This window comes from Petaurus breviceps, unplaced genomic scaffold (genome assembly GCF_028583685.1).
Source record: "Petaurus breviceps papuanus isolate PSGF00001 unplaced genomic scaffold, PetGlider_PUasm1.0 91041, whole genome shotgun sequence".
NCBI classification, from domain to species: Eukaryota; Metazoa; Chordata; class Mammalia; order Diprotodontia; family Petauridae; genus Petaurus; species Petaurus breviceps.
In genome coordinates, this window is record NW_027187400.1 from 24,480,127 (window position 1) to 24,507,541 (window position 27,415).

The 27,415-nt window shown below is 41.3% G+C and overlaps 1 protein-coding gene across 2 annotated transcripts in view; it reads right to left on the minus strand.

Annotated features, from left to right (window-relative positions):
• Positions 1-27,415, minus strand: part of UBE4B (ubiquitination factor E4B) — a 141,197-nt gene that overhangs the window by 37,545 nt on the left and 76,237 nt on the right. The window contains exons 5-16 of one of the 2 annotated variants that reach the window (XM_069079413.1): positions 26,067-26,211; positions 24,015-24,243; positions 23,142-23,528; positions 22,268-22,423; positions 11,806-11,947; positions 10,807-10,907; positions 9,246-9,360; positions 4,328-4,411; positions 2,150-2,206; positions 1,285-1,401; positions 1,082-1,180; positions 325-438 (exon numbers count right to left, since the gene is read on the minus strand). In XM_069079413.1, coding sequence (XP_068935514.1) covers positions 325-438; positions 1,082-1,180; positions 1,285-1,401; positions 2,150-2,206; positions 4,328-4,411; positions 9,246-9,360; positions 10,807-10,907; positions 11,806-11,947; positions 22,268-22,423; positions 23,142-23,528; positions 24,015-24,243; positions 26,067-26,211 — 1,746 coding nt within the window. The remainder of the gene's footprint in view (positions 1-324; positions 439-1,081; positions 1,181-1,284; positions 1,402-2,149; positions 2,207-4,327; positions 4,412-9,245; positions 9,361-10,806; positions 10,908-11,805; positions 11,948-22,267; positions 22,424-23,141; positions 23,529-24,014; positions 24,244-26,066; positions 26,212-27,415) is intronic. The other variant, XM_069079414.1, reaches the window with a different exon arrangement.

The following is a 27,415-nucleotide window of genomic DNA, read 5'->3' on the forward strand; positions in this document are numbered from 1 at the left end:
AGGCAGGCAGCAACACCAGGGCTAGGGCTGAAAGTGTGTGCTATCAGCTGGTCTTTACCGAGGGTTGGAGGCAAGTATCACACACAGTCTTATTCCTAGTTTACAAACAGAATAATTCAACAAATGCCTCCACTTCAAGGTTCATATCACTATTGCCAAGTCGGCTTTGAAAAACCACCCTCCCACGTTAGGTTGGACTTGGGTCACGTACTCAGCTCTTTGTATGAGTATCAACTCAGTCTATTGTACTGTGAGTGAAATGAGAAGGACATGCTTCTCACCAATGTGCAAGGGGGCAGTATTCACCTCCCTAGACATCCTTACCTGCATCTGCGCCTTCTTCATGTTGGCATTGACAATAGCTGCCATGTAACTGAGAGCTGCCTCACGAGTTTCACCATTCAGCAAAATACTATGTAGAATCTTGAACAATTCTTGCTGGAATTTGGAATGAGAATGAACAGAAAAGTTGCCTTGAAGAATGAACAATTCCCCACCTAAAATCCCTATAAAAGAACACGCTGAGAACAACACTCATACAAGAAGTATTTGTCCATATCCAACTACATCATAAAACTAGCTCTAGGCTGCCAACAGGTATGCCTGAGAAAAGGCAGACACCTCAGCTTTGAAGAGAGAGAGACAGAGGGATGTTTCTACTGCACAAAGTCACTTTTACCATCTGCTTGTCCCAACAAAGAAATAAGTATATCCACAAGTCTAGGGTTACTCTACTTGCCTCTGGAAGGTTTAGTCTAGGTTCTGAACACAGAGGAGTCACATACTTTTTACCACTGTGCTAAATTCACAAATGAGACCAGGTGAGAGAACATGAAGGTTTCAACACAAACGCCTCCACACTGGAAAGACAAGTCAGCCTGCAAGCCCTCCAAGAGAACATTAGTACAAACATTCAGGACAGGAAAAGGCCAGCTCTGGGGGGGCAGGGCTTAGCATGGTATCACGCATAGAGCAGGCAACTGGCGCTTGCAGAACGGAGTTTTTTTTACTATCGTCTTGGAGGTTATCAAGAAACCACTTGCAGTTCTTTTGTAAACACCTCACTTGGTTGAACACTTACTCTGGCTGACTCCAAGTAATGCTGCAGTGACTGGCTGACTACTCGAGTGTTCTCTAGGGTAATGGCAGGCCCTGAGAAATACTTCTCAACCACCTTCACCTGTAAGAGAAGAGCACAGTCAAGCTCCACAGAGAAATGCTCAGAGGAGTGGGTCAATGAGTGGGCGAGAAACATAGAGAATCAATCAGTGGCTGAGTACTCACGTCATCCTCCGCAAAGACGGAGAGACTGAAGAAGGCCCCCAGATAAGAGAGTCTTTGCAACTCCCGCCCAGAACCCGGGCTTAAGGACTTCGGCAGCCACAAAGGCAAAGAGGCGACCTGCAAAGACACAGAGGTCAGCAGGGCACACATTCAATGACCAGCTGCCTGTGCGTTAGCATGAATCCAAGCGGCTTCTATCCCAGGAAGATATCAGATGATTGTGCTTATGTCCCTGATGTTCTTGTCTCAGTCCCAGACAACTTCATTCACCTCTGTTGGACTTAACTTCAATTTTCAAATTCCAAAGCAAATATTTTTAATCAAAATGAACTCACCCTGCCAAAAAGTTCAAGGAATTTCTTTTCTGCAGGATCTCCTTATTATTAATTAATGAACATCTCTATTCTGAAATACCCTGGAATATAACTACTCTGAATTTATTTGTATTTCTTCTTTTTATACTTTTATGTAGGTACTTGTCTCACCCATTAGAATGAGAGGTCCTTGGGAAGAGAGATTAATTTTTTGTCTATGTATTCCTAGAATCCTGGTACATCATAGATATCTAAGAAATATTCAGCAGTTACTTAATGACACAGCATTATTACAAAAAAATTATAATTACTCAACATTTGAAATTCAATCAAAAGTATTGTCCACTACTCAAGTGCTTTTTATTTTTTAAGTTTAGTTATAAATTACTTACAAATATTGTTTTTAATAATCACAGCTCACATTTATATGCTGTTCAATGTTTAATCAAATGCTTTCCTTCTAAGTAGGAAATGTCCCCAATATCATCATTTTAAGGAATAGTTTTAGACCTGTGGTGTGGTTGTTAGGAGAAAAAAAAAAAACCACTTACCAAACTACAAATAGGGTGGGTTTTCCCAAACTTAATTTCACAGAGTTCACCTAATGCCTACAATTAAAATAAGAAAGATTTAGTCAAATATGGTTTACCTAATATATATAAACAGCTATCTATCAAAATACACAAGCTACTTGAGCCTTGTTTATATCTTTAACAAGCATTAAGGAATAATAGCTATTGATCCTGGTCAAAAAAAAGGTGCTCTCCCTATATGTTAGATATTAAAGTGGCTACCACTCTACAAAGGTATATAAAATTCCTACAAATAAACTAGTAATGCTAAGTTGTACCTGAACTGTATAAAGCCATCGATTCTGCCTAAAGCATTATTATGGCAAGAAGAGATACACTGGCTGGCATCTTTGCCAAGTCTCCAAATTCTGCTTGAAATCTGCAGCTGCCCTTCCAAGAGAAGCTTGTTTCTCCTACGTCACGGGATTACGGGGGTCACTTAATACTAGATAAACCATATTAGGTGTCCTGATGTCAGCCAAAGCTTTAAGGGCTGGGGACGAGAGCAGCCTCTGCAGAGCACACATGCACATTCACAATTCCTGCTAAGATGATCGGCACAAGTTGCACACCAACCACGGCCACGCCCTTCCCCTGGGGCAGGCATCAATGATGGCACCTCATCACACTATTGTCCCCAGAACAGAGGCTTTTTGTCTACTGATCAAGACCAGGACATTCTGTTGATATTTAACACCAAAAAGTCTCATCTGAAACAGCAAGTGAGCTTAAATTCACAAATGAAAAAAGCTAAAACAAAAAAAAAGAAAAGCTCCCTTTTGGGAAGCAAATGTTCATGTAATTTTAAAAAAGGAAAGAAAAAGAAAACTGTTGTTCAGGAGGGCACTTCCACCCTGCACTCCACGACTCGTGAATGACTTCAGTGCCAATGACAGTGTCAATGATATAGCATATCTTATGGTGAGTAATGGGATTGGACAGAACCACACAGCACGGGCAGTGGTGGTGGTCCTTAACACAAAGACAGTACACAAGGACAATTTCTTGACAATTTCTCTCATTTTATGATCCTTTTCAAGTCTCAGTCTTTAAAATGACGTTTCTGCTGTTTACTTCCCAGAAGGGGTCTCATAGACTCAGAGCATCTCGTCCAAACTCCTCCTTTTGCAGGAGAAAACTGAGGCCTGACAGGTTTCTCCCAGAACATGCATATGGAGGACCAAAGATCTGAACCCGGCTTTTCTGACACCCCATCTAGTCCTTCTCCCACCAGACACCTGGGGTTCCCTTAGAAGCAAGAGACGCAATTTAGTAAGAGGATAACAGCATGCGGGAAAGAGGCCTTTTCTTATGTACATAAAACAGAGCTTTTCTATTAAATATTTGTGCTGAAATATTTTAATAAACTGTAAAGGAGAATGTCTGCCTCCATATTTACATCTTTTCAAATTTGTCTAATACAAAAAAGATTCAGTTTCAAATATCAAAATATTTTTTCTGCAAATAGCCAATGTCACAAATTCAAAGCCTGGGAAATCAAATTCTCCTCTTTTTAGTACCACCACTTACAGTCAGCCATAATCAGATAAGGATTTAGCTCACAGTTCTGTCCACATTGCATAATATTTTCTAAGAACTGTGTAGAATACAGTTGAAAGGTAAAGTTCTCCGCGTAGGAAATGTCTGAACACAAGGCTTATATAGTGTCAAGTCACAAATAAAGGTGGCCTAGAGAGTTATTCTGAGGAGATTCAGAGCAAAAATATACTATGTAAATATGAAGTGGAGCTGTTCTTTAATTAAAATTATGATTTGCTTTAATTTGTGCTTAGAATTTCTTTTAATGCTAAATCTGCATTCCAAACAGGTTATGTTCATTAACAGATGACTCAGGAATTTAAAGTAATTGTAAGCCGCTTTTTTTTCTCCTATGAAAAAACACATTTCAGTAGTTGCTCAACTGCTAAAAAAATCTCCCAATTGGGGGCATGGGCAAAGTGCTATCTTCTGGGCTACTAATTCACCCCACTCATTCATCTCCCTGCACGCCAAACATTATGAATTATTTTGTTATAATTTTAAACTAAGGAAAACAAGCAAGGATTAATTATCAATGAAAGGAGGGAGTTGATAATATTAAACAAATTCTCTGGGAAAAGAAAGTCATCTATTAAAGGGTTAAAAACAAAGCTTTACCATAAGGGGGTATTTAAAGTAGTCACTATCAAGGGAGCACTCTTTGGCAGCAAAAGCCAAACCTTGTAAAATAGGGATAAAGATCTGGAAAAAAAAAAAAAGAAAGAAAAAGCACAATGTTAAGACAATTCAAAAACTGGAACCAGACGCATTCAATAAAGCTTCTTTTCTGGGCCGCGGTCTTTAGCATACAGATAAGGAGCCAAGCCCTCCCCCTCCCCCCCCATGTGAAGCTATGCTCAAGGCTCTCCTCTAGCAGGGCAAGCCCTGGAGCTCCGGAGCAGCACAGAGTGAGCCAAGCCCACCCCACCATCTCAAAGCTATCCGAGCCTCTTGTGGCGCACAGCAAATCTCTCCTCATCTTACTGCAGTTCTCCGCCACTACAAAAAGTCGTTGAGAGAAGGGCCCACAACCCAGGAACCTTTGAGTCCCCTAAGTGCTGAGAGGCAACAGACTCTTGTGGAACTCAGACCTCAAACGCTTCTTGGCACTTGACAAATACGTGTTTGTCGAATGGATGGATGGATGGCTTTGTGGCCTCAATGCCCTTTATGTGCGCCTTCCAGGGGTAGGACAGATTCTGTCCCCTGCTAACCTCACACAAACAAGTCAGCTGAGAAGTCACCTACTTAAACCATGTGTGATGAAATCAAAGCTGTTTTCTCCACATTTCCTCAGATTCATGGATTTGGAGGGGAAAAAAATCTTACCAAGAAGTTGAGCTTCCCACATTTAATTCTACCCATTTTACTGATTCGATTTGGGGAGAGGAACGATAAAATCAATACCAGATCTACTCTATTAGTTCAAACTGTCCGGTCCAAAGAAATATATAGCATAACAAAAAGGAAAAACATATAACCAAGTTAGAATAGTTCTGCTCTCAAAAAGAGTGAAATTGATGGGGCAGTACAAGTTTTAACAATGTAAAGTACAAAATATTTAAACCAAATTGGGTGATTCATAGCCAGAGGTCTAAAGACTGATGAAGTCAGAAGATATAGTCTAGGAGCTTACACGTAATACCTACCATAACCTTGGAGAATGGGACAATTCTCTTTCCTAAGAGTTTCGTCCCTCCTATCTACTAAGCCCTCTCCCCACTCATCTTCTCGCAGGCTTTTAAAAAGCAGAGTTTGACAAAGGCTCCTCTGGTTGGCACTGTCCTTAAGTGATCTGGAGATGGATGAAAGCACAAGCTGGAGCTCAAGTGTTTAGCTTAGTAGCTACAACTGAACCAGCTAGAGTAGAAGGAACAAATTCTTGTAATCATCTAACATGGCAAGCTAATACTTACAATTAAAAAAACAAATCTCAAAACGACAATTATGAAGAAAACATGAAACAGTTATTTCATTAAGATCATCAAGAAAATCCTAAAGAAAAGCTAACTCAATAGCACTGTTTACATTTGATACTCTGAACTAAACCTAATTCTAATAAAGCTTGTCTAAGGAAAAGGGCAAAACATACCATCATACCTTAACAAGCAATAGCTTGAGATTTATTTCCTACTTTAGATTTTTAAAGTATTTGTTCCTGTTTAAAAAAAAAACCCACAACTTTAAAGGAATGCTGAAGCTATTAAATTCCCAAAATAATTTCTAGACAGCAGTAGTTTATATTCCCCCCCAAACATTAAAAGAATTGGGCTTTAATGAAAAGATTTAATAATTCAATCTAGTCAATCTCCTAAATCAAAATAAAGAAAAACCTTCCCAATCCAAACGTGTTTCAATTTACCATCCATTACCAAACAGAGTTTAGTTTTCTAGAGAAAAAATTCAATGACAAAATAAAACAAGGAAGCAGCATCATTTAAATTGGAGCAAAACCCTGGAGTTAAATTTTGGGTTAAATAACCTGGTCATCAAAACTTGTGGTATTCTTAGAAAAAAGCTAAGGTAAATAACACTGAATCATTATTGAGCTGGTTTCCATTATACTTATAATGTTATTGTAATAATCCCAGATGAAAGTGGGATTATTAGTAACTGGACTAAACCCAATTCTAGTAAAGCTTGTCTCTCTACATTATTTCATAGTATATATGCAAGCCAGCTGCTTGCAAGGAATGAATCTGATTCTTTTCTAAAGTTCCTTTATTGGTTAGATGAGTTTCATTATTTCTCAGGCTCCTCTCATTCCTGTGACTCATTAAGATTAAACCAATAAGTGATTTGAGACAGGAAAATCATTCACAAACAAAACATACACGTACACAATATTTCAAGTTAATAAACATTTTTACCTCTGGAATTTTATCTCCCAATTTAGAAATATATAAAGCCCACATTACCATAGTTCCACAAAATCCCTGTCATTGACCAAAGGTAAAATTAGATTATTTTTTTAAGAAATTAATTAATTTATTTACTTTTAGCTTACAACATGTAGAATTTAATTCTACCACAGATTAACAAGGAGAGAGATGACTGCACTGTGTGTGTCCCCCAAGGTTCTGTCTTGGACTCTCTTCACTTCTCTTATTATCAAACTACATGATCTATCATCCCCATGGGTTCAATGAGCATTTCTATGCAAATTATTCCCAGAACTGTATATCCAGCTACAGCCTCAATCCTGCATTTTGGTCCTTCATTATCAGCTGCTTTTGGACATCTTAAACTGGATATATTGCAGGCTATCTCAAACGTAACATGAGCAAAATAGAACCTGGGATTTTTCTCACCAAACTCTCTTCTTCTCAGCCTCCCAGTTATCCAGTGACATCCTGGACTCCTCACTCACACTCATCCCATACATGTGGGATCCATTGCCACAGCTTGTCATTTCTACCTTCACATCTCTAATATATGGGCAGTTAGGTGGCTCAGTGGATAGAGTGCCAGGGCCAGGAGTCAGAAAGGTGCCTCTTCTTGAGTTCAGATCCAATGGTAGACACTTACATATGACCAAGTTATGTGTGACCCTGGTCAAGTCAATTACACCTTGTGTGCCCCAGTTTCCTCATCTGTAAAATGAGCTGGAGAGGGAAACGACAAACCCACTCCAGTATGTATCTCTGCCAAGAAAACCCCAAACAGTGATGAGGAGTTCGGCAGGGCTGACACGGTTCAACTATACATCCCGTGCTCACAGCCACAATCCTAGCTCTGGCCCTTGTCACTTCACCTGGGCTGTCTCATCTCTCCCTACTAATGCATCCACCACTTAGCTGCTAAAGTGATTTCCCTAAAGTACAGGCATGCTGATGTCAAGACCTCTACTCCACAAACTCCAGGGTCTCGCCGAGCTCAAATACGAAGTTGTCTGGTATCCCCCTTCTACCTCACTTCACGTCCTCCACCACTCAGTTACACTGGCCTCCTTGGTCTTCCACAAACACAACGCCGCCACCTTCCTACTCAATGCCTTTTCACTGACGGCCCCTATAACGGGAGGAGGGTCCGCCCTCCTGGCTTCCTTCACCGCTCCCCTCCAATTCCACCTTCTCAGCCCCCTCCCTCCCGCTGCCCGGATGCTGGTGCTTGCGCTCCATCTGGGAGTATTTCCCGTCACTTTGTACGTACATTTCAGTTCTCCTTTCTTTGTATCCCCCATGTTCAGCACAATGCCCGGCATACAATAAGGGCTTAATAAATGCTTGCCGAATGACATGACTGGCCAAGCCAGGGTGACAAACAGGTCAATGGATCCTTTTATCTTTTCTAAGTACAAGTGGACTGTCATCTCTGATAGCAACTTATAAAGAGGAAAAATAGCCTGCTTTGTTACCAATTCTCTGTGAAACCTTTCAATTTCTAAATGTTCTAATGGAAAGTGCTCACTCCCTAACCCAGGAGTGTTCATCAAAACCAGCCAGGGACCACCTATGGCTCCAAACCTAAAAGCCCCCAAAGTCTCTTACTCTATCAATACTCTATGCTTTCCTAACACTTTATACCATGAAATCTTAAAACAAGAACAATGTTGTGGCAGAAAAGGCCACTGAGACATTCAGATCATACCTAGGTTACCCAATTCATCAATATGAATGACTGGTGAAACATCCTCTGAACTCCAATCATCCTACCTACCCTTGATCACAATGTCATAACACTATTTAACCCTGAATGTATTTGCTCCTTCTCATCAACCATATTACCGGTGACTTGAAGAAAAAGAGCCCATCTTCTTTCCTGTTAGAAAGGCCTCTGAGATCACCTGCCGGCAGATATGGGCCAATGGGCTCAAAAAACACCCTTGTTTTTGCCTTGGTATCCTTAGCATTTCATGTAGAACCTTGAATATTATAAGCACTTAATAAGTATGGGATAAATTTTGGAATTCTAGATCATTTTGCAGAAGAGGAAACTGATTCCCAAAGACCACCTGTGACTTGTCCCCACTCCCAAGGAGCATGGGGAAACAGCTCTGCCACAAGCCAGGTGTATTTTCTACCCTACTATGATGCTTCTTGGAATCACTCATAGTGGAATCTGGCAGAGGTGGCACTTTTCGAAAGAAATGTGTGGACTGCCTGATGAAGCTCTCCATTCAGTAAACATTTACTAAGCACCTGCTGGGTAATGGGAAGACACAGATGGTGAAAGAGACCCATCACCTTCAAAGGGTTTATCATCTAAAATGGAACAGACAATACAGATAAAATGTGGCATGGGCAAAGGTGGAGGAGTAAAGAGTGATTCCTCAAAGCTGGGGTGAGCAAGGCTCCCTCAAAGGAGAAGAGTATTTTAAAAATCCTGATCTAATAGTAAAGTGTCTCTCCTTTCCAATGCAAAGAATAATGGGTAAAAATTCTTTTTGGATGAAAGCCACATGATTTTCATCCTTCACATGAAAGTAAGCTCCCAGTTACTGCATATCTGGAAATGCTGCATAGGCCCCACCATCCAACATCCTGTCACTCAGCAGCCTGAAGCTCAAGCAATTGAAACACCAGAAGCCTCTTACCTGTTTGAACACTTCTTCATCCTGGTGGGTTGTTCTCACCAGCTCTTGGATGAAACCAAATGGGAGGTTCCTACACAGCATATAGGGTACCAAGAGAGACTGCTGCTGCATGGACCTTTATTCACACAGAAACCAAAAACAACAAAGGCCACTCATTGCGATCTAACCCAAAGAAGATTACAGAATCTCAAAGTAAAAGAAACAGACTTGGGTTTTGAGGTGCTAAAATTCTTTGGATCTTCTGCGTTAGTCCTTGACAAGAGGACTCAGGAAAGCCAGCTTTCTACTTGTATTCCTCTCAACTTCTCTGTGCCTTCTTTGGTGAAGGGTAAAGGGGGTTTTCCAAACAACACCATTATCTTCTCCCTCCTTCCAGGAAAGGGAAAGGAAAAAAAGGAAGGGGGTGATATGAGGAAGTAGGGGGAAGGCAGAGAGGCATAGGGGGGAGAGGGGAAAGGAAAGGAAGCCACAGAACTTTTCCCCAGATGTAGCGTATTAAAAATGAAGCACCAAAATCTAAATTTATGCCCATGAAGTAGTCAAAAACTTGCAAACTTCTGGGAACCATCAAGCAGCAGCTGAATTCCTCTGTACAGCCCCCTGTACATAATATTAAGGAGCCTACACATTTTATTTTTTGCCAGTACTTAAGTTTTAACAGACTTAACTCAGAGAATAAAGCCTCAGATTATAATGTTTTTAAAACTACAAACACACTAAACATAGGAGCACAAGAAAGGAAAAGGCATAAAATTTTTACCAGCCAAAAGAATGAACTCTTGTCAATCCTCATCTGAAAAAAGGGTAGGGGATGGACACTAACATATATTTAAGGCCTCTCTAAGGGCCCTCCCAGGTTGGAAGGTATACTAAAGCTATAGCTACTGTTACTCAGGGAATGCAAGTTACTTTGGATAACAGTCTAAGCCAAGTATAATGAGACAGGAGAGGTAGGGGAAGGGGAAATTGTATTCCTTAACTAGATGTAATTAATCTGAAGACTATTTAATGCTGTGGTTCATCCATGCCATCATCTTCTCGATTACTGGATAACCAAAAGTTAACCATGTCTGTATCTACAAAAAATATTCTATGGCTTTGATTACTACATAGCTCTACTTATTTTAACCCAAGCTCATCCTGGGGCTTTTTAAAAATAAAATTCTTGACTCAATGATTCTAATACATTCCACAAAGCCAGATCCATAGTTATTTTAAGAAGGTATTACAAAGCTCTCAAAATAAAATTAATTTTAGTTTATTTCCATCTTTCTTTCACATATGCCACATAGCCAATGGGAGGAAGAAAAGGACAAACTTGTGGTTGAGGGGAAAGAAAGGGGAGCCATAAAATAAATCCTGGTAATCTCAGGATTTTAGAGATGGAGAGGCACTCTCCATTTACGGAGGGGAAAACCCGTCAGAGTTCAGTGAGGTTCCATGGCATACTAGGGCTTTTAATTACAACAGCACATCGACTGCCAAAAGGCTGCAAATTATTCCCCTCAATGGTGATAATTCTCTCAGTGTTAAACCCCAGGAATTCCCCAATGTAACATACCTTGGTTGTGTTAATGAGCCCTGTAACACTAACGCAGCATGGGATATGCACTGTGAGCGGATGTTGCTCAGTAACTGGCTGACCGCTGGTTGGCTGCACATCTGAAAAAGAAAAGTGGAAAGTGTTAATGCCAGAGACGAAGGAAGCCCTTTTCTACAAAGAAAACTGTCCCAATAAAAATGCTCACAGAAAGGGAATTTTCTCCCTCCCCTTATTCACAGTCAAAAGAAAACATTCTGCAATAAAATCTTTTCTTGTGACAGGACTTCTTTCTGCCCGATATCTATGGCCAGGGGGCGAGAAAGGTTCAGAGCAGAGCTAGTTATTCAGTCTAGCACTGCCCAGTCCCAGGCCCACAAAGTCAAGGGCCCTCTTGGACTCAAAGAGCTATAAATAACCCCTGTGACCAAGCCTATCATAGGCCACCGGGCCCTTCTGTGGGTACAAAGGCATGTGGCAACAACCAATTTCTTTTGCAATTTAAAACTGGGAGGGGCATCGAAAGCAAGTCCAAGATGGGAATGTCCTTAAAAAAAATAATCAAAGAATCCCTGAGCATAGTGGGAGGTCTGGTCTTAGTCTCATCAACACTTGGACAAGAATCCCATACATAAAAAAGACAAGGAGAGCCTCCTCCGTCCTGAAGGGGAACTGTCAGACAGCCCAGGCCCACCTTGGACAGCTCTCACAGTCTGTCCCTCCCCTTCCACCTGCACCACTTCTACTGATTCCTTCAAGCTGGGTCCTCCCAAGCTGAAACAAAACAATCTAACTCCTTGTCCACATGACAGCCTGGAGAGAGCTTCTGTCACCAAGTCTAGAGCTCTCCCCATTCCATGCCAGTCACAGGACTCAAGGGGCCCACGGAGGAGGGGACTACTACCCACAGCTTATCGAGAAGACGCTCTGCTCCCCATCAGCAATCTCCAGTGCCTTGACTGCTTCTGAGGCTGACGAAGCAGTGCCGGGCAGTTCTTCTGCCACCACACTCCAGCCTACCTTTGGTGCTTTTCTTTCCTCTATTCCAACTCTGTCAAAGCATTCGATGAGGTAGTTCAGCATGTCTGTCTCCTTGCATGTTTCAATGGTGAAATGGTCACTGCAGGAATCAGAAGCACTCGCCCCACCAGAGGCTCCCAAACTTGGGAAATAAAGGCGAGAAGGAAAAGAAAGAGAAAATTAACCTTCTACATCCCATCTTCTTGAAGGAATTCTTTTGATCATGTTTTGTTTCTACAGCAGAAAGCCTGTTAGATACCCTGCGGATCACACAAAGCATAAACCACCATGCCACAACAACGCCTCGATAACTTGCTTCATCTGTTCCATAACAAACCTGTGGCTGCATTTTGGTCCACTTCAAGAAACAAGAAGTTGTGTGTGCCTTCTATCACAAGAGACTCAGCTTCATCACAATTGAGGGGTGAATGTTTACAGAACCCAAAGGCCAGGGTTGAATAAAGCTCTAGTCATTTAGATGCTGAAACCCCAGTTTGGACAGGGGGTTGTGGATGGAGGGGGAGACACGGCACTAAAAGAATCTCAATTTCAGCTCCCATCCTCTTCATTCCTTATCAGGTCTGGAGATTAGTAACTTTTTCTTGTCAGTAAATTGTGAGTTTTACATCTGATATCAAGTACCCAGTTTTTAAAAACATTCAACAAGGGGCAGTCAGGTGGCGCAGTGAGTAAGAGCACAGGCCCCAGCGTCAGGAGACCTGGGATCGATTCCGGCCTCAGATACTTAACATCCACACAAAAATAATAATTGGCCGTGTAACCCTGAGCAAGTTACTCAACCCCGATTGCTTTAAAAAAAAAAATTCAACAAATAATGATGATGAACTGTGTTGTGAAAAGAGCAATGGATAATTAGAAGTTAGAATCTGGGCTATACAACAGCTGGGTCACTTATGACCCATACCATGTACAACTGGGTCTCTGGACATGCAAGTACATTCTCTTAGCTTCAGTTTATTAATAAGAAAGATGGATGGAAGGAAGAAGGGTGAGGGAGAGGGAAAGGGAGAGACAGAAGATACCTGCTCTGCTTATCTCATAAAGTTGTCAAGAGATAAAATGGAAAAAAAAATGGATGGAAAAGTACTCCACAAACTGAACTGTGCAGCATTATAAATTTTCCAAAAAGACCCAAATATACACCACGGGTTAGTGTAGAAAAGGGCAAAATGAGGCAAGATCATTAATCAGCAAACCACAGACCAATTCTTCTTTTAAATTCATAAATTGATTTACTGATATACATTGAAGGCATAAAGTTTAATGCTGACTCAAAGAGACTAGGAAAAATAAAATAAAAAAGGAACAGACAAATCACAATGCAATAAAGGACAAAAGGTCCTGAGCTGCAAATTGGGGCAAGGGAGGCAAGGTCGAAAAGGGACTTTCCACATATCTAAAACTTTAAAACGAATATAAAGGGGTGGCTAGGTGGTGCAGTGAATAGAGCACCGGCTCTGGAGTCAGAAGGACCCAAGTTCAAATCCGGCCTCAGACGCTTAACACAAAAAAAAACTAGCTATGTGACCTTGGGCAGGTCACTTAACCCCAACTGCCCTACCAAAAAAAAAAAAGAAGAAGCAAGGAAAAGAAACCCGTTTTATACCTCCAGTTAATCTGACCTATAGCTTCAGGAACTGCTCTATTATCTCAATAAAAGATACTAATTTTACTGAAAGACTCAAGAAGCAGGCAGGTAACCATTGGCCAGTCATGCTAACTGAGAAGGTAATGAGGTGAGCTAAGCATTTGGCTTCCTAAGAGGACTCTTCTACAGCAGAAAGGATATAACCAAAAGAAAATCTTGCAAAGGACCTCAGTATTATTCCTTTTGTTCTTACAGCATGATTTTTGGTGCAATTTGCCAGGATCTCAGTTTGATACCAACATCTCTGCATTACAAAGACGTACAAGATGAATAAACCCCTACCAGACAAGCAGGGGAGACAGAAGGTGGGACGGCAGGAGAGGTTTCACTGAGCAGCAGCCATTCATCCCAAGACCGGGCTCTCACATAAGTGCATGAGTGCCCTTCTGCCTGCTCTAAGACACTCTTAATGACCACTGCTCAATGGACTTTCCTGTGGAATACTGTAGGATCAACAGGGTGGAGGAAAAAATGGCTTTTCTCAGTTCCTATAAAGTAAAAAACTAGAAGTAGGTCCTCAACAAATTGACATTTTAAAAATACTTAAGTTCTCCTAACATTTTTGCTTCCCAACTTAAGATGGGAAGTTATTGCAAGTTACATGGTGCCAAATCATTACTTCACCATACAGCACTGCACTCATGCAATCCATGTTTTATAGAAACAGTAGCTTGCCACTGGATTGGGACGTGGGTTTGAATTGCATCCTGTTTTGTGTGGCTCTGGTCATCTGTAAAATGAAAGCGAACACCGAACAAGAGCAAAGGTCACTGGCGAGTTGCTCTAAGAGGCATTTTAAAAATATTGTGGAAAATGAAGGGCTCAAGATTGGAGAAAGGTAAGTGTCCCAATTTTCAAAAAGGAGAAGAAAAAAATCTACAAAACACAGTGTGGTAAACCTGCTTTCCATTCCTAGGAAAACTCTAGAATCGATCCTCAAAAAGCTGATTGGTGGGCTTCCAGAAAGGGAAGCAGTGATTACAACAAAGTTACTGTGTTTTTATGAAGAATGAGTCATGCCAGACTAATCAATAAACTAGTTCAGGAGGAAATGATATGGATAGTTTAGCAAATCTCATGTTATTCTTGGAGAGAAGCTCCAAAGAGGTGTCCTGGAGGGTAATGCTGGCTGGATGGCTAGACTCACACAGTGGCTGTTATTGGCTCTATGTCCAGTCCACCTGACCAGAGGACTCTAGTAGAGTAGCCCACAGATCTGTGCCGAGCCAAGGTGACTGGTGATCCTTTGGATGCCAGATCCAATGGACTTTTTCAGTCCTCATCACGTTTGACCTGTCCGTGGCTTCTGCATCATGCATCCTCTGCCTGATACTCTGCTCTCTCCTGGCTCTTTTCCAAGCTGCCTCACTGTTCCTTCTCAGTCTCTTCTCCATCTCAGGATGGATCTCCACCCAGCCTGCCGTCATATGGGTGATTCTCAGATTTATCTATCCAACTCTAACCTCTCTCCTGATCTCCAGCCTCGCGCTTCACCTGACTATCGGACATCTCAGACTAGATATCCTGTAAGCATATCATAACAAACATGCACATCCCTATTATTATGTGGGACACCACTCTCCTTTCAGTTACCAGGTTTACCACTTAGGTGTCATGTGTGTCTACTCACGCTTACTTCCCAACGTCTCCAACCTGCCGCTGAGGTTCTACTGTTTTTACCTTTGTAACATTTCTCCTACGTGCCCCCGTTTCTTTTTGTCCTTTCTGGCACAGCCACCACTCTGGGGTAGGACCTCATTACCTTACACACACAGACTACTGCGACAGCTGCTGGCTGGTCTCTCTGCCTATAATCAGTCCCCACTCCAGTCTATCCTGCATGTGGCTAATCTTCCTAAAGCACAGGTCTGACCATGGCATTCCTTCTCCCCCCTCAATGGACTCCAGTGGCTCCTGACTGTCTCCAGGAGCAAACAGAAAGTCCTCCGCTTGGCCCTTAAAGCCCTTTCTACCTTTCCTGTCTTTTTCCACCTCACTGCCCTCCACATACTCCATCATCCAGTGACTTGCACCTTACTGCTCCTCACACACGATGCTGGCTTCCTGTTGCTGCGATTCTCCCCCTCTTCATCTCTACCTCCAGGCTTCCCTGGTTTCCTTCAAGTCTCAGCTTCATTTGTATCTTCCGTAAGGTCTTTCCTCTTCCCTCTTAATGCTAGTTCTTTCCCTATGAGAATATTACCAATTTATTCCATTTTTTTCCCCTAGTTTGCAGGTTGTCTCCCATTAGAATGTGAACTCCTCAAGGGCAGGGACTGTTCCTGTCTTTCTTTGTATTCACAAGGCTTTAGCACAGTGCCTGGAACTCAGGAGGTGATTAATAAATGCTTGCTGACCTGAACTGCTTGGTGACTTACCCCTATTCTATTTTACATGTTCATGAATGATTTGGATAAAAGTAAAACGAATTTGGTGATGACACCAAATAGAGAAGGGTAACAATAAAATGAATATTAGAGTCAGAATCCAGAATCTTTTTGACAGGCTAGACTACAGCATTGGGCCAAATGAAATAATATGAAATTCAATAGGGGGCAATTGTTAAACTCTGATATTTGGTTAAAAAACTTAACATCACCAGTTCACCAGTTCAAGAAAAGGCCAGGCATGAATAGACAGCAGTTGTTCAGAAAAGGATTTTTTTAGTAGGTAGCAAATTCAGTATTAGCCATTACTGTGTTTTTGAAACCAAAAAAAAAAAAAAAAAGATCTAACATAATCTTGTGCTATATACATCAATAGCTGCAGGGGTTCCAGGAATATTTAATCCCACTGAATCAGACCTGATGATGCACATCAGGCCTCATCTGGAGTATTTTTTTTTTCAGTCAGGAAGCTGCAGCTGAAGCAGCTCACTAAGAAGCTGGAGAGAGTTTAAAGGGCAAGGGGGATGGCAAAGGGCCTGGAGTGCGTATCATCTGAGCACTGGTTTTAGGGTCAGGGCACATATGTCCTGGAGAAGACTCAGGGGACACATGAACTGTCTTCAGGTACCTGCGGAGCTGTCACATGGGCGAGAGTCTGCCTACGTTCTATGTTCTATGGTCCAGAGAGCAGAACCAGGAACAACAGGAAAAAGGTGAGAAGAGATAAACTGGGCTTAATGTCAATAATCAGTGAGAGCCTTCCTGGTGTGGAATGAGCTGCTCTGGTGGGAATCAATTAGGTGCTGGAAAAGCCCTTGCCAGGATGCCACACTGGGGGCTTTCTTTCATGGAGGAGGTGGATGAGAGGGCCAACCAGCTCCTTTTTCTCTTCCAAATTCTGAGATTCTATGAAGAATTCATGAAAAACTTCTAGCTCCAGATTCTGTGATAACAGAGAAGCTCTGTTGTTCGTTCAGTCACTGCAGCTCTGTCTGACTCTTCATGCTCTCTTCTGGGGGTGTTCTTGGCCAAGATACCGAGGTGGGAAAGGGCAGGAGAGCAAATGTGGAGACAATAGCCGCTACCAAGTATTTTAAGAGCTTTTATATGAAAACCTGTTCTGCTTGGCCCCTGATAACAGAACCATGAGCTACAGGTGACAGCTGGAAGGAAGCAAATTTAGTCTTGTCTTATCCTAACATTTCCCTTCAATGAGCATTATCCAAAAGTCCAGAGAGCTTCTCTGAAAGGTAGACAGATTCCCTTGTGTTGGTGATCGTGAAGCAAAGGCTGGATGACCACTGCTTGGCTTTACTCTAGAGGGGATTCCAAGGAGCTGGCCTCTGATGTCCTGGCAAACTGAAATTCTGCAATAGTAACAGTTTTATGTGAATAATCACCTTTTAAAATACATATTTTTAGAAGATTGGGTTTTGTATATTAATTTTTCCTCAACACAAGTTACATTTGCCCTTTTTGGCAGGCTGAAGGTTTTTGAATGGAAGTTATGAAAGAAAAAAAATCTTAATGTATTTTCATGTCACAAATCACCAAAAAATCACCACCAGAGCAAGAACAGCAATCTAATATCAAAGACCTACTCTGTGTTCTTCTAATTCCCCATCCACACAAGAGAACAGTATTTGACATTCATATTCCCACCATGCAAGATCCAGGCAGGGTTAAGCCCATTTCCATTTCTTCCCAACCAAGAATTAGACATTTTTCTTGGGATAAGCATCTGTCACACCACTGGGTCTAACTTCTGGGACAAGGAGCACTTTGGCACTATAATGCTTCTCTCACCTAGGATCTCAAATCCTTCCTAATAAGATATCACTACCATGAAGTGACTAGAGGCAGAAAACATACTGTCCCCCCTAATCCTCTTTCATTTACTTAGTTTTACAGGACAAAAACAGAGGTAGATGCTCACATTATTAATGGTAAAATCTTTAAAGTGCCAATTCTAAGGAAAAACAATAGACTTCTTCATTGGTCTTGCCAAATACTGCTCTAAAACAATCAAGGTGATTTCTAGCTCCTCCTTTCATTCCTGCCTCCTCTAACCTTGAGAGGGCAAAGGCACTATTTTCTAAGGTTTTAAAGAAGATGAAATCCCATAACACTCACAATTTATTCATGATGAAATCTCGATATTATCAGCATCTTGCTGAGGAGTCAAAGGCTATAACTAAGAGCACCTATGGAAATAGTTAATATTTAATTAATTATTACTATTAACATTTAATTAATATAATCCACAAAGGTTAATACACCCTAGATGATGACTGGGAGGACTGAATTGGAAACAGTGCCAGCAATCTGGAGGCCCTACTATTCCTAGGGATTTCTGACTCTGTGTTTGGGGCTGGCTCTGTCAGGGTCTGAGGGAAACTAGTGGTTGAGGCAGGGGCATGGAACATGCTACCTCCATTGTCTTCCCCCTCAAGACGTCCTGTGTCTTCAGCTATGTCAGCTTGCCTTGTCTCTCGTTGTAGCAGCTTGTGGGAACACCTGGCCCCTTGTCTACATGGGTGGCTCTCCTGGATGACAGCTTGAGGAACCACGCTGGAAGCAAGGCCAGTGGTCTTTGCATCAAATGGTGCCAAGACGTCTATACAGGGGTCTAATACAAATATCTAAGAATAGGAATTACTCCTCATTGGCTAAGTGGTCAAAGGCATGAACAGTTAGTTAGCCAAAGAATTTCAAAGTATTAATAATCATGTGAACTATTGCCACGAAACATAAATAAGGGACAAATCCAAGCAATGCTAAGGTTTCCCCTCATCCCTGGCAGATTGGCAGAGGTGAGAAAAGATGGGCAGAGCTGAGGCTGGATGGATCATGGGGACTAACAGACTGTGGCGAAATTTAAGGAGGAGTCTAGGACTTCTGGCAAGCAATCTGAAATCATACTGACAAAGCACCTGAAGTGCCTGGTTAGCAAGAAACTGCACTGCTGGGCCCAGATGTCCAGAGAGGTGAAAAACAGAAAGAACAATGCCATGTACACCCAAACACTTATAGCAGAACTAGAAACCAAGAAGATACGCAACACGGGAGGAACATAGGGACTGCGGCTTTGTCTTCGTTCAGTGTGGCATCCAACTCTTTTTAGTTCTTTTGCTTTGTTATGTTTTAAATTTTATTTTGTTCTGAACTTAAGAAATAAAAGAAAATAAGCATTTCCATAACACAGCAGAATAAAAAAAGATGATGTACATGAAGCTGCAAGTCTATTATGTACAATTTGCTATTCCTTTTAAATAACAAAGTTCTCATGTAACTTTTTTTCTTCCCCCCTCAACCCTAGCCCTAGAGATGGCTACCACTGGATGCAAATGTGTGCGTATGTATATGTGGAGAGAGAGATATACATATACACATATTTGCAAATCCATACTGTACATACTTTGATTTATCATTTCCTTCTTTATCTGGATGTAAATAATGTCTTCTTTCATATGTCCTTTGTAGTAAATTTGGGTTTTTATAGTAGTCAAAATGACAGTCACTCAAAGTTGTTCTTAAAACAATACTGCTGTTACCGTACACAACGTTCTCTTAGTGATACTCATTTCACTCTTCGTTATAATTTGCAAGTCTAGCCAGGTTTTTTCTAATACCACTGAGCTCATAGTTTCTTATAGCACAGTAGTATTTCATCATGATCACATACTACAACTTGTTCAGCCACTTCCCAAATGATGGATTCTTTGTAACCCCATTTGGGGTTTTCTTGGCAAAGATAATGAAAGCAGTTTGCCATTTCCTTCTCCATTCATTTTACCAATTTTACTGAGGCAGAGAGCAGTGACTTGCCCAGGGACACAGATAGTAAGTGTCTGAGGCCAGATTTGAAGTCAGGAAGAGGAGTCTTCCTAATTCCAGGCCCAGTACTCTATCCACTACATGACCTAGCTGCCCTAACTGTGGTATTACATAATGGAATATTACTAGGCTATTAGAATCAATGCATGTGAAGAATTTGAACAAATATGAGAAAGCACAAACTAATGAAAAATGAATGAAGCAGAATAAGGAAAATAATACACACAAAGAGAATGATATTAATGGAAAGAACAATCAAAAAAACTCTGTTGTCTACAAGTTCAGCCTGGAACAGAGAAGAAAATGCCCTCCTCCCTCCCCTGCAGAGGTGGGAGACTCTGGGTACAAGGCCATACTCTAGTGAAGCTTGGTTGGCTAGACAGAACTGCCTTTTTCCTTTTTTTTTTTTTATTCACTGTTGTAAATGGAAGACTCTCTACATGGGAAAGGAAGGAACATAATATAATAAAAAATGACAATGATGTAAAAATAAATGATGATAACAAAGAGGGGAAAAAGGAAGAAAAATCACCAAACTATGTTCCAAATAAAACAGCAAAAAAACTAAAGAGATCAATGTCCAGGTTCTCTGCTAGTGACCTAGTGAAGGTGATTAACTGTTAGACTCTTTGCTAACACAGGCTGGCAACTCTCTGTAACTTAGAGCCTTGGATAATTACCTAGAGCAATGACATAAGCTCAAAATGAAACTGGTGGCCACCAGTCTGTCCTTAAGGATCCCTACATGGTGCAGACTGACTTAGTTTTAAAATGTAAGATTATGTGTTTATTGGATTTTTGTTTATTTTGTTAAAATGTTTCCTAATTGCATTTTAATCTGGGTCTAGCCCACTTGGGATATTGTGGGCTGCAAGTGGCCTGGGGTTTGGCAGTCCACAGGGCTGCTATGTATCAGGGGTGAGACTTGAGACTTAAGCCTTTCTGGCAATGTGACCTCTTCTGGAAGGAACAAAACAAAACTGACTGAAATTAGACTGACCCAAAGGAGAAAGGAAAAAGACACTTCCTCATACTTCTTCAGAGAGGCAGGGGAACAAAGATGTGAAGCACTGTATGTCACATCCAACTTTTTTTTTTTTAATTCATCTGCCTTGTGGAATTTTTTCCTTTCATTTAAAAAATTCTTAGTTTTAAGAGAATACTCTTTAGGAAGGGTAGAGGAGAGATACAGTAAGAAAGTAGTTATTGTAAAAAAATATCAATACAAATTATCATAAAAAGAAAAAAGGAAAACAAATGTTGTAGTAGTAAAAGAAGAAACCTCAGTTGTAAATGTATGAGTGTTTTACCCTTTTGCTGGGTGATTTTAGATTCGAAGTGGGCTTTTTCTATCCAAGGTATGAAATACGACTGAGTTGAAGGGAGTTAAAAGTGACTGCTTCTTTAGAGGGGATAGGGAGGGAATATATGAACAACTTGACTCAATTCTTTTCTTCCCCTCTATTTGGGATCCCAGAGCTCGAGCACTCCTTAGCACCCACCACCAGCACAACCCAAATCCTTCATTAGAGAGAATGACTGTTGGAAGCATTGCTTCTAAAGAGAATTTCTCTGAACTGGAGCAACAAAAATACTTTTAACAGAGACCGTGCAACCAGGCCACAGAAAGCATACTGATTTCGCTGAGCTTTAATCTTACACAAGTGAGCTGCCGGCTCTCTATGAATTTATGGGTGAGACAACATCAAAGCCCAACACAATTAACAGTCTCCAGATCCAACAACGTACCCAGCTGTACCTCAACAGCTTCCTCACCTTCCAGCTTACAGATTCTTTGGAACAACCAGATTTAACTAAGGGTCAATCTGACTTTTAGCTGATGGTTGACACAACTGTCTTCTACTTACAGTCTCAAGTCATTTTTAGACAGTGGTGATGAGTGAATATTTATTTTGACCAGGTTAATAGGCTTAGGGAAACAGTTCTTAAATAATTTCATCCACAAAAACAAAAATTTTTTAAAATGACTCTCAATTCTCAGGTAAGAATAATAAATGAAGTCATGAAATGTATTTTAGTTTATATTTCTATCACTGAAGTGAATGGTTTATGTGGGAGGTTCTCACTAGACCAAAAATGTATTTTTAAAGAAACTCAAAAAATTCTTGCCTCATGTGATGTTGGCCTCTGTAACCCATGCATTTGAGGACTCTTTAATCGACTGCCTGAACATAGTTTGAGAAAAAACTGGCCAAGCTCTTCTTCCTCTCTGTTATCAGTGGCTATTTGTGCCTTTGTACCGATCAAGAAAACACGGCTCCCAGTTTCTTACATATCTGATGGTTCCCACAGGAGCTGGGAGGTCTGCTTATCCTATCTCCTCGTGTTTTATGCAAATACTGTAAATAAGATAGAACGCTGTGCTAAGGTGTCTTTCTTATCTGCAGACCCATGCATGAGTTCCTCATTTGTTCTCCACACCGGTTTCCACACACACCTCACTTCCTCCACCAGCATGCCTTCGAAGCACCCACTAGAACAGGGCTTAGGAAGTGAAAGGTTAGTTCTAAGTGCCTGTGCATGCAATAAAGCTCCATTCCTCGGATACCTGGACCCAAACTGGACACAAGTAAAATCATCATCACCACCACCTTCATCCTCATCCTCATCATCACCATCATCATCTTCATTTTCTTCATCACTACTGTCCCCAGACATATCAGAAAGTGCGAGGAAGAGGAAGGAGAAAGGATGGTCGTATGTACTAGCACAACAAAAGTAAAAAAGTGCCATCAGGGAATGCAGCAAAGAGGGTAACAAAAGGCTTGGCAACAGCTTTTCCTCTGCACAAGAACTGTTTCCATCCACATGCAAACACTAGGGTCACTCAATTGTGGAAATTGGAAGCAGACACACAGAAACTTACCGGGATAAGAGAACTGCAATATTACTTATTAAGGAGGTCGGATTTGCATGCAAGCACACGCGGATTAATATGCCTCGGGGTTAGCTCTGCCCTCATCTTTACTATCTAGAGAGAAGGGGTCTCTGGCCACAATAATTCAAGGGCAGTTTACACTAGAAACCAGCTGCTCTCAAAGTGAGATGCAATTCAAATCAATACTCCAAAAATTAATCTAAAGTGATCCCCTTTAACACTCAAATGCAACGATGATCTTCTATAGAGGTTAATCTGCCAACAACTAAAACTTCTGCAGAAGCAAGCAGAATGAGGACTAGAAGGAAAGTATCATGATTCTGCAGGCCTCACCCCTAGGACATTCTCAATCCAAGGCCAGCAGAAGCCTGGGATCAGGGATTAGAGCCTACCCAACTAGTTAGCCACACAATGAATTAATTAAACTCAAAATAGAAAAATAAGAGGCTTGTATCTAAGGTTAGTGCTAGACCAAGTTTTCCAAAGTCTGTTACTGCCCAGTCCCCAGCACTGCACACAGACAACTCTCTTCTGGAGAAAATACCTAGAAGGAATCCTTAGGGCAGAGGGACGCCTGCTCATGGGACCTGGAGAAGCAGGAAACAAGGATGGGCCCATGGCTGTGGGTCTTTGTCTGGAAGGGCTGGTCGACAGGGCAGGCGGGCTTGGTGAGCTAGACAAAGCAGAGAGGCTCGAGAACCGCGGGGTGGGAGAAGTTGAGAAGCCCCAGGGAGGGGCCACAGTGTAAGGGCGATACCTCGGAGATGAAGCCTGGCTTCCTGAAGGGCTTTCTCCTGGAATACGAGGACTGAGCGAAATGGAAGGCACAGATATCGGAGCGGCTGCATTGGAAGGTGAGGCACAAGACGAGCTCGTCACTGGCACATAACTTGAGAAAGGGGTATTGGGAGTTGGACTAGTGTCATAGAGGCTACATTAATTGTTGAAAGGAAAAAAAGAGAAAGGGGAAAAAAAGGCAATTGAAGAAAGAAAGTAGGAAAGACTACACAAAATACAGGAAAGCTTACTTCCCAACATCATGTTTCCCCTCCTGTGTGGGTCCCTAAAGCAAGGGCTGCACCTGTCTTTCCCTTTGAGCCCTTGGGCACATTATCTGCCATGCACATATTCATAATGAGCTAAATGCTGGACAGTGTCAGATTCTGCATTTCTGATTCCTACATCCAAAACTCATTATGCTAATAAGACACAACATCTGTTTCCCCAAAATAGCCTAACCACAAACCAGAAAGCCAAAAAAAGAAGACGATAACACCTCTGATGACCAAATCCACCCTTAAGAGTAGGAGATCTCACCCAACCTCATTAAAGAGGAACCCTGGAAGAGAAATTCTTCCTGTCTACCATTCCTAGCTAGTTTTGGTTCAAGGAAAACTTCAAATGGAACCACGCTGACCTGGACAGTGAGCTGGCGTTGAAGGAAGCCACATTACAGAACATGGGGCTCGTTCCTGGGTTGGATCCTGTACTAAGCATCAGGTTTCTGTCGGGTGACCGAGCTGCAGTTGCAATCGGCTGGGAAGTCGCTGTCAGACTGGCAAAGGGATTCTCATCTCTAGTTTGAGTGGACATCATTAGCACTTCCATTAAAATCTGGCCAATCAAATCCTTAAAATCAGAGAACACTGTTGAGAAAGCAGGACAGAGAAGGTTAGGAGCTACATCACACTATTATCCACAGAACAAACATAGGACAACAGGAAATCAAAGTCACAAAGTAAAGATTGTGTTGGAAGCACATGCTTCCAACTCCAACAGTAGCTAACAATCAGCTGTGGAGGCAGGGTTATTGAGCTGTAAGAAAAATGAACTGCCAGAAATGTTCTTTACCCCCTAAGGCCCATCAATCAGTGGCAAACTACATGTGAAAATGGTTTAAGTTGCTAAGACTTTAGTGAGAATGGCCTGAGACTTTATCCTGCTTTTTCATACAGTCACATTTGCCTTGTACTTGAAATGCTTTCTTTCCTTCCCTTGGCTTAAGAACTAGTGTGCTCACACTATCCTACACCTCTGAGATTCTAACCCGTGTAAATACTCTACGGTTTCACCATACAGTTACAATTAGGTCATTAAAAAGTGCTTATAGGGGTGGCTAGGTGGCGCAGTGAGTAGAGCACTGGCCCTGGAGTCAGGAGGACCTGAGTTCAAATCCGACCTCAGACACTTAACACAAAAACTAGCCCTGTGACCTTGGGGCAAGTCGCTTAACTCCAACCGCCCTCCAAAAAGCAAAAAAAAAAAAAAAAAAGTGCTTGTAAATAGAATATGGAGTCAGAACTACCAAGGTTTGTCAGGTGAACAGTGATATTAGGAATACTCTGGTATTATGCTGATCATGACTGAAAATAGATAGCTGTTGAGCTCAATTCTGAGCCTAGGCTAAACAGAAAAGCCCAGATGTGAGAAAGAAATTAGACTCGCAAGAGGGTAGAAGGACTTTTTTCTTTTTGCCTTGGCGGAAAGTCAGTCTCCTCTCCCAGGCATTCCTACTCTGGTGAAATCGCAGGTCCAGGATGGGTCTCTCCTCACAGTCAAAAGAAATATGGATTGCTCTGATGGAAGACATGGTTAATGGCAAGGACAAAAACCTGGAATCCCAACAACACTATATCAAATTCTACTAGTTCAACTAGTAAGTTTCATTGAAATAGTTTTACCCCAGAGTCCAAATCATGACCTAAGAGATCCTTAAGAGAGGGTGCCTTTTAAGCTGTTCAGATGTCATTTAACAAAACGCTACAAAATAAATTCGTGAAATGATGGGCCTTCTAGGGATATCCCTAAAACCAAGGAGTGATAATGAGGATGACGAAGACCATTAATTTATTCAGATGTAGTTTTCTTTCATAATAACAAAAAAAAGTTTATTTTTTATGTTTTTCTTCCAAGTATACCTACCAATAAACCATTCAAATAAACAAAATTTAAAAGACTGTATATAAAACAAAAAACTCGGAACCATTTACAGTTTGTTTCCAAAAGTCTGTTAACTTTAACAAAACAATAACCCAATGAGTAGCAGCGTGATAGTGTGGATGAAGAATGTCCTCCAATTCCATAAGATCTGCTTTCAGGTTCAGACTCTTCCCCATACTGGCCATGTGATCCTCTCAGACCCTGGCAGCTCTGCACGACTCCATGTTTCTGAAGGGCTGCCAAACTACACTGGTGGATAGTGTTCCCCACACCAATAAAATCACAAGTTCAGTCCCCTCACCCTGAAAGGAAAGTCCTGTTTGAAAGATGAGTTTATTAACAGGACCAGGAGAAAGAAGGGTAAATGAAGAGTCAATTTGGCCTCATCAGCAGATATCCCTGCTGTCAACAACAAATACCAAAAACCTAAGAGGTAAATTTAGATAACCCAGCATGAAAATAACTCTTATATCCTGCCTTACATTATCACAATCAATACACTGAAATATGCCAAGACAGAAATCCGTACCTTCTTTTGGGTTCTGCTTAAATTGTGCAGAAAGTGAAGTCAAAAAGATGACATCTCTGTCCCGGTCTTTCCATGAGACACGAAAGATCTTACAGACCAGCTGTAAGGCCTGTTCCTCTGATACCTCAGAACCTGATGACAGTTCCTTTCAAGAAGGAGTAAAGAAAGATTTTTATTTGGCATAAATTTCAAATGAAGTTTTGTGAAACATAAGTCAAACATTTCCATAAGGAATAACATTTTATATAAATTCAGGGACATGATTAACAAAACACAAAAAAGAAATCCTCTAAAAATGTTAATTCACTGATAGAAGAAAACACACTCATAAAGGTAATTACTCTAACTTGGAGCTCATGTAAAATCTAGAGTTTCACTGTTTATAACATATTCTCTGGAGATGTATGAAAGGATAAGGACATCATCAAGGCAATATGAAGGTAAGAAAGTCCAGAAAGGATCTGTACACTCTGATCACCCACATGTATGGACATATTTTTTCATTTCTAAAACAGATCAGCATTCTGAACACAAACCATATACCATTAAAAAGCAAAATGTAACCCTTTCCTGCTTGCTTTAATCACAAGGTTTGTAAGGACTCACAGGAGGAGAGTGGTGATCATTAATAGCCAAGAAAAGCTTACCGAGAACAATTTTAATTAAACAATATCATATCTCAATTTTTTAGAGTTACAACCAAGAAAAGCTATAGTAACAGGGCATCTGAATTTCAGCAAATCAGACAAAAATCACTGTCTCCCAGCTGGCAGGGATTACAGAGGTTATCTTCAACTCATCCTGACCAAGAATCGGAAGAGCCCCAAGAAGCAATCACCCAGACTCTGAATGAAGAACCTGGGGGAGCGAGGGAAGGAGAACCAACTATTTCCCAAGACAGCTCATTATACTTTGGAAGAGTTCTAATTATTAGCAAGATTTTCTTTACTGTCAAGGGGAAGCCTGTCTCTCAGCAACTTTCAATCTTTTTTTCTTGGTAAGTTTTTATCCTCTCAAATGACAGTGCTCAATGCTTTAAAATTGCTAATGCAACGGCTGCTCCCATCTCCAAGTCTTTTCTTTTTACTGGGCTACAGAGGTCAGGTTCCTTCAACCAATTTGTACCCAGCACGATCTAAAAAACCATTGACCATCCTGCCTTCCCTCCTGGACCCTCTCCATTGTATTAATGTGGTCCAACCAGAACTAAATGTTACTCTTCTGCTCCATATATGGGGCGATCAAGGCAGAGTCCAGCAGCAATATCTCCCACCTCCTTTCCAGACCTATGACTCTCCTGATGAAGACTAAGACTGCACTAACTTCTGGGGCAGCCATGTTACACAACT